The following is a 7,654-nucleotide window of genomic DNA, read 5'->3' as shown; positions in this document are numbered from 1 at the left end:
TGGTCCCGCTCCCCCACCCTACACCTCTTTCTATTAATGTTTCATTTTGTACACCTCCTCAGAGCTCCTTCCTATCTTCTAGATGGGATGCTTCCTTTATGGGTCAAATAATGCCAATAAGATCTTAAAAATTCACACAGATTAATTTTGTTTTTTAACAAATCTAAACTCCTATCCTTACCTACCAATGACTTTTAACACTTATCTTCATACCTAACAGTACTGAAATACCCAGCTCCTTATCTGGTGTTTATACTTAGAAATTCAACAGATATTTCAAACTTAACATGCCCCAAAGAGAGCTCTTAATTCTATACACCTTGTTTTACTCTATATAAATAAATAGGTTCGTCATGGACTTAATTGCTCAGGCCAAGCGCTTGAGGGCTGTTCTTGATTCTCCAATCCCCTCACACCCTACAGTTTGTTCATCACCGATTCCTATTACCCATGCCTCCAAAATATGTGCCCAGTTGCAGTGCTTGCTGTCACCTCTACTCCTAAAACTTTAACCCAAGCTCAGAGGGTCCCTCCTCTGCACACACAAGTGCATTCAGACATCTTCCTGCTTTAATGCTTTTCCCTGCAGCTAGAGGAGCATTCTCAGTATTCAGTCATAATCCAGCTTTTTTTAAATTCAAATCTATCAGTGGCTTTTTATTGTACTTGTAAAGCAGATTAAATTCAAATCTATCAGTGGCTTTTTATTGTACTTGTAAAGCAAAGAAAAGTTCTACTTCTGATCTAAATCACACAAAGCCCTCCAGGTCTAGGCCCTGCTCGTTATTCCCACCCTTCATTCTGGACCAGTCTCACTGTGCATACCTTTCCCATTTCAGCACAGTGACACCTACTATTCTTTCTACCTGAAAGCTTTGTGCCTGGATCTTCCTATGCCTGTTTCTTTCTTGCTCAAATGCAGCCTCTTCAGAAAGTCCTTCCTTGATTGCCATAAATTGAACAGTCCACTGATCTCCACTATCCCATTGTGCTAATCTAGTTCTTCTATAAAATACACTACATTATGAGTTACATTTTTTCTAGTTTTAGTAACATAATTTACATATAACAGTGTATTAGTTTAAGGTGTACAACACAATGCAATGTTACTTCACATTTGTTAGAATGACTATCATCAAAAAGACAAAAGAAAAACAGAATTTGTGGTGATGATGTTGCTCTGTTGGTGGGATTGTGAATTGGCAACTCTAACTACCATGTGACAAAGCGGAACCCGATTTGCCATCCGTGTGGGAGGACTCTACTGTAAAAGTCACCCCCTGACCCAGTTCATGTGCCCTTGAACTTGCCCAGTGCCCTCTTCAGAGCACCAGCCACCTCCTTGTTTCTCAGGCTATAGATGAGAGGGTTCAGCATCGGGGTGAGGATGGTGTAGAACACGGAGAAGACTTTGTCTTGGGCTGGCTGGTGGTAAGAACGAGGCAGCATGTAGGTGTATATGGCGGCCCCGTAAAATAAGGTCACCACTGTCATGTGAGATGAGCAGGTGGCAAGTGCCTTTTTCCTCCCCTCCAGTGAGCTCATGCGGTGGACTGCAGTCAGAATTTGGGCATAGGAGGCGGTTACCACACAGAAAGGAATCAGCAGCATCAACACACAGCACACATACATCGCTGCCTGGTATAGGGCTGTGTCTGCACATGCCAGCTTCAGGACTGCAGGCGCCTCACAGAAGAAATGGTTGATCTCCCGGGAGTTGCAGAAGGAGAAGCTCATGGTGATGGGGGTGAGGAGGAAGCCATCGAAAGAGCCTCCGAACCAGGAACCGGCTATGGTTGCCCAACAGACCCGGCGGCTCATGAGGACAGGGTACCTCAGAGGGTGGCAAATGGCCACGTAGCGGTCATAGGCCATAAGCCCCAGCAGGAAAAACTCAGCCCCTGCAAGAGTGATGTAGAGGAAGTGCTGAGCTGCGCATCCCACAAAAGAGATCGTTTTTTGGCCCAGCAGGTAGTCAACCAGCATCTTGGGCACAGTGGTGGAGATGTACATCATGTCGATGAAGGATAGGTGGCTGAGCAGGAAGTACATGGGGGTGTGCAGGTGTGCGTCCACGTGGGTCAGGAGGATCATGGCTCCATTGGCTATCAGCGTGATGAAGAAGATGGCGGAGATGATGGAGAAGAGAAGGCCTGAGATGTCGTCTCTGTCTAGCAGTCCCTGGAGAATGAAGTCTGTGGAAGATGTATTGTGCCCTTCCATTAACTCTAGTGGTGGCGTCTAAACCTCTTGGATCCCTGCTTTACATAAAGCCTTAATAGTGCCTTTTTTTCTTATAATATTCAGTCACACTCACTACCAGGAGTCTTAGTCCCTGCCTGTGTTAGCATCAGTTTCAGTAGCATTTGCTCAGATTCCCCTTGAATTCCGTGGTATTCGGTCTTGGAGGATATGGGGGGAGGTGCCTTCTGAGTTGGGGGATGGGGCTGTGGCTCAGCCTTACATTTCGCAACTGCAGTTAATAGCAGCTGTTCTTCTCTGCTGTTCCCACTTCTCTGTGGTCCCCACTTCTCTGCTTTCTGCCCTGATCTCTGGGCACTGTTGTTGTGCGGAGCTCACAGCTCTCTCAAGAAAAGTGTTTCAGGGAACCTGTCATACCTTCTTCCCTTCCCCTCCTCCTTCAATTAGCTCCACGAGGTCGTGCTATAATTGTGAATCTTCCAAATAAAACAATGACATTGGCACGGAACAAACAGAATAGCATACAGGTGGATCATTAGGCAGTAAACTCTTAAAAATTACAAGAAAACATTTAAAAATATTTTTCCTTGATACTTTGAGATTGATACGTAAGGACTTATCTATTCTTGAATGTTTTAAGTAAAATTGATAATTTTTAAATCAATAGCTTTTTAAATACATTGGACAAGATGATGTTGGCAGATGCTACTACAGTGAATCTCGTAACAACCAAGTGTATGTACAATATATACAGCATTCAGCGTACTCTGGCTGGGGAGTGTGTGAGAGCATGCATGTGCACATGCCCATGTGTGAAATATTACTTTAGATGCGTTTAAATCGGTATCCTTACTAAATCAATCTATTGTTATCGGTATCACTAAGGTAATCTTCGAACAGTGCAGTATTGGGTGTGGCAAGTCTACACCTGCCATTTAGCCACAAATATGGGTACTCTCCCATTTAGGTTACGAGTCACTGTCGAGTTAAGAGTGTTTTCATGGTGTCAGTCCATCTATGGTGCAGACAAAAACTGTATGGGAGGAAGTAAAGTGGGCAATGAAAACTAGTCTTGCAAACTCAGACACAAATTGTCGTCCAATACAAGAGGCAGTTACTGTTTTAGGGTGATTTTTGTTTATTTTTTAAGAAAGAAATTTCAATTTCAGGATGAGGAGGAATTGGAATTTGAATTACAGGTAGCATAGACATTTAGCATTAGCAATTAGGATTCAGAGGAAATTGAGCGGGGATATTTTTTCAGAGTGATTAGTAATTAAGAAAAACATAGTTACTATGTTTTATATAATTTTAGGTGAGGATAAAAAGTAAATAGAGGTCCACAACTTTTAAAAGTTAGGGAATATTTTTCATGTGTTTGAAGTTGAATAGGACAAGGTAGAATATGTTTTATCAACATGTTTGGGAGTTAAATAGATCAAACTAGTCTATGCTCCTCTAAACATCCTAAAAAATATGAGCATTAGAGTCTATTGCACAGAAGAAACCCTATGAAAAATGAAGATAAAGACATCACAAAGAGCTTACTTTGTGCCAGATGCTCCAAATCTGTGCACTCACTGAGCTTCACAGTGAACCCAAGGCCAGAGGAACAGCAAACTCTTTAGCGATGGCAGGATGAAAAGCAATGCTCCCCTGGTCACGTGAGATGTTAAGGACAGGGATGTTTGCACAAAGAAGTCTAACTTACTCTGTGCTCTTACTCACAGCACAGAAAATCAACTTAGTATTCACCATAGTTATCAAATGAAACGTGCCAATAATACGACTCTGTTAACTCGTTAAATACATGTAACCCTTAATGTGATAGGTGAAAACTATCTATAATTAAGAGTATATTGGATAAATTATTATAATCAGGCAGCTGATTTTTAAGGGTGCAAACTCTGTTTTCAGGTTTATCTTTTTTTTTTTCACCAATTTCAAAATCTTTGGTGCCAGATCTTATAAATTTCTCTGACAGCATGGACCATTTATTTCATCCTCTACAACCTGCTTCATTTTTCTTTGGCCTTTGTAATTTCCATTGATGGAGCCACTTAAATAAGTATCAGAAAGAGAATGTTGTCCAGTTTCTGGAATAGCCCTAACATTACTGGTGTCTTAGCTTCTCCCACATTTTGGTTCTAACGTTTACCAAACTCTAAGTCCTTAGTAACAAAGAGAAAATTAAATATTGCTTTACACAGTCAAACAGCTTTGTTCTCCATTCACATTGACCTAAGTCTTTGTTTAATTTTCTGCCACCTTAGTTCCCTGCCCTCTCCAGGTCCTGCAGTCATAGCAATAACAAAGGCCTCTCTTGTTCACACTAAAAAGTTCTGATTGTCAGAGAGGGAGTCTTTTAGTTAAATGGATTACCTGCTCTCTCACTCACCAGGGGGAGTGCCATGAGAAAGAACTGTTCTTGTGGAACTTCTGGGCACAGGTGACACTTCTTTGCTCAGGTTCAATAAGAATGAAACAATGAGGGATGCCTGCAGTGATTCTGTGCCTTTGTACAGGTATTTGCTTCTGACACAATGTAGTAGACAGGAAAACGAAATTTAGCATCAGATGAATTGAGTTCTCCTGGCCATGATATTAATTAATTCTATGATTCTCTCTCCAAACTGTCTGAGCTTTAGTTTCTATTAATGTTAAATTAACACAATATAACATTCAGGGCTGGCCTATAGGAAAAAAAAAAAAAAGAGTTCATAGTTACAGGTGAAAATATTTTATATAATGCAAAGTTAAATGTTAATGTATACACATATGTTAGTTATTTCAAAATTATTGGTAAATGTGTGAGAAATACCAATTTTTCATGTAAACAACCTACTATTCAACTAAAATCTGTGTATTTAAATTGTAAGTATTTTTTTCAACTTCAAGTCTACAAACTCTGGTGCCTCCGGTGGGGCTAATTCACTAGTTAGATTCTGTATTTCCCCTTAATATCCCTTGTCTTGAGAGAAATGGTCTCTAGCATAAATTATCAAAAAATATTTGTGCATCACATTTGGTTAAGCCTGGAGAGCATCTAAATGTGTTTGAGAAGCATAGATATTCTTGGTCTGCAAATTATGAGGACATAAGAAGAAAAAAGCATTGTATAAACTTGGTATGACTTTATTGGAGGAAATTGTCTTTAAAGCTTTCTTAAATCGCTTTTTACTACACTATACCACACATCAGGAGAGAGCAATACCTTTATTCTATCTTGGCGTTTGCAAATATTAGCTCTTACTTTGTCAGGCACAGCCATGTGGTTGAGTGGAGATAAGTGAAATTGCTCCATCCCTCCTAACTTGAAGTTAGGATATGATATCTGCACAGGATTGGAATGTCCACCATTCCCCCCTCCCCAACTCTATTTAAATCAAGTCATGGTGGCATCTCTAAGTTGCACGTTGCGGCCCCTCTGGTTCTATGTGGCCGCAGGTGCCTGTCCTGACAAATTAAAGAGCAGGTCTATGCTCATGCAGGGCAAGAGGAAACTCTGTGCTCGCCTGAATTGGAAGCTGCCTCCTTAAGCCTCTTCCTCAGAAGCAGTTTCTTCTCTTTGTACCAAGCACCCAGACTGTCTTGATGTGCATAGAACTGCAAAGTCTCCTCCACACTTTTCTGTGCCCTTCCTGCCTCTAGATTCGCCTAAGCATTCATCTACAAATCCCTTGCCAAAATGTGCAAGTCTCATGTATTAACTTGAGATGAACTTTGACAGTGTCCATTTAAAATGCCTTATCTCGGTCTCCACAATTACTTCAGGTGGAGTGTCTCCAGTGCAGAATACACTGGAATATAATTTGTTCTTATTCAGGTATGACATATCATATACTCATTAAAACTCTTCTTGTATTTTCACAAGAACTTTCTCAAGCTAGGTCAATCCATAGTTGCACAGTTTTGAAACTAGATGCAAAACCTTACATATATTTCTAAATTGTCTCTGAATTCCCAATTTCCCCATAGTATCTCAAAAAGTTGGAATTATTAAGAATAAAATCAAATTGAAATAACAATTATAAAATTATTAGATAATAAAATACCAGTTTCCTCAGACAATCTCACCAGGTGTCCATTACTGTGAGGAATCACTACAGGGAGAAATTGAGAACTACATTCCTTTGTCAGTCACATGGCCCTTCTGCCAGGACCCTTAAAGAGACAGTAAATCTGGATAAGCCCCACTATTTTGGTACAGAGGGCACTACAAAATTGCTTGTTGAGCCCCAGGCAGAGAGGATATGAGAAATGCAGGTTTCTGCACATCCTTTAAAATTATTAGGGAAAAGTGCTATGTAAAATGCTTGTACCACTGACAGCAAGGCAGAGCCCAGGGCATGAAGTAAGACAGCCTGCAGGTGTCTGCCTACTCTCTCACCTACAGTTCTCTGACCCTCACAATCACAACCCAGTGCTAGGGGAATGGGGAGGAGGGAGGGAGAGTAGGGGGCACAATACCAGCAGGGAATCACAATGCCTCTTCCTGGTCTGTGCTCTATAAACTAAGACTAGGCGTAAGTATTTGTTTCATCCTATGTCTTTCAAATGATATTGTCGCTATCCCATCCACGAAGTCAAGGTTTGCTTAAATTATTAAAAAAGAATAAAGGATAAGAAAAGCTTTCACTAAAATTACACACAGACATAAACAGGTATTTTATATGAAAGAAGATTCTTCCCACTGTTTCATCAAATAGCACCCTTGCAAATGGAAATTTGCAATGTATACTCCAGACAATTCCCAGAAATAATCAAGCAGGCAATTGGCATCTGATGCCGTTGCAGTTGGGGTGGGAGGCGTGGGCAGTCATTTCTTCACTGAACGTGCACCTGAGGTTTGCTGCCCTGCCTCCCTTTCCTTAGAGTCAACTCATTTATATCTTAAAAGGAGAGTCGACTCATCCCTTTCACTAGGAAAACAGTGGAAACTTATTTCCTTATTCACCATTTAAACTGTCATTAAGAAGCCAAGCTGGATGTGCATGTGCATTGCCCAGTCACCTGAGACCTACCCGCACAATGTCAAAAGACCTGGGCTTTCCTTCAGATAGCAGGGACAGAAGGACAGAGGTGGTATAAGTATCGCAGAAGCTCCTAGATGACTGGGCTAAATGTAATCAAGGATTTTGCATTGTCAAGACAAAACTTCTAATTATTAAATTCAATCACTTAATTTTCATAAAGCTTGAAAATAATCTATCCATTTTCCCCACGGCCTCCTTGTTTAACCTCATCATCTCACGTTCCTCTTTCCTAGTACCTTTCCTCAGCTATGCAATCTGTGGAATGCATAATAAAAAGAGCACGTTACTCACATGTCCTGGTATGAGCAAGGGAGTGGAAGGTGATACAGGACAAGGCAAATTCCCTGAGTTGGGGGGAGACCAAGCTCTGCACTGAGAGAAGAAGAGGGTCCTTGGTGGAGAGTGAAGAAAGAATT

The 7,654-nt window shown here is 41.0% G+C and overlaps 1 protein-coding gene across 1 annotated transcript; it reads right to left on the bottom strand.

Annotated features, from left to right (window-relative positions):
* Positions 1-1,290: 1,290 nt before the first annotated feature.
* On the bottom strand, positions 1,291-5,473 carry LOC102880121 (olfactory receptor 2T1). The gene is given in 3 exon segments (XM_006923287.2): positions 1,291-2,228; positions 2,651-2,795; positions 5,417-5,473. Coding segments are annotated over 3 exon segments (1,140 nt in total).
* Between the last annotated feature and the right edge of the window lie 2,181 nt (positions 5,474-7,654).

Source organism: Pteropus alecto, unplaced genomic scaffold (assembly GCF_000325575.1).
Source record: "Pteropus alecto unplaced genomic scaffold, ASM32557v1 scaffold78, whole genome shotgun sequence".
NCBI lineage: Eukaryota > Metazoa > Chordata > Mammalia > Chiroptera > Pteropodidae > Pteropus > Pteropus alecto.
This window is presented reverse-complemented; position numbering and strand designations above follow the sequence as displayed.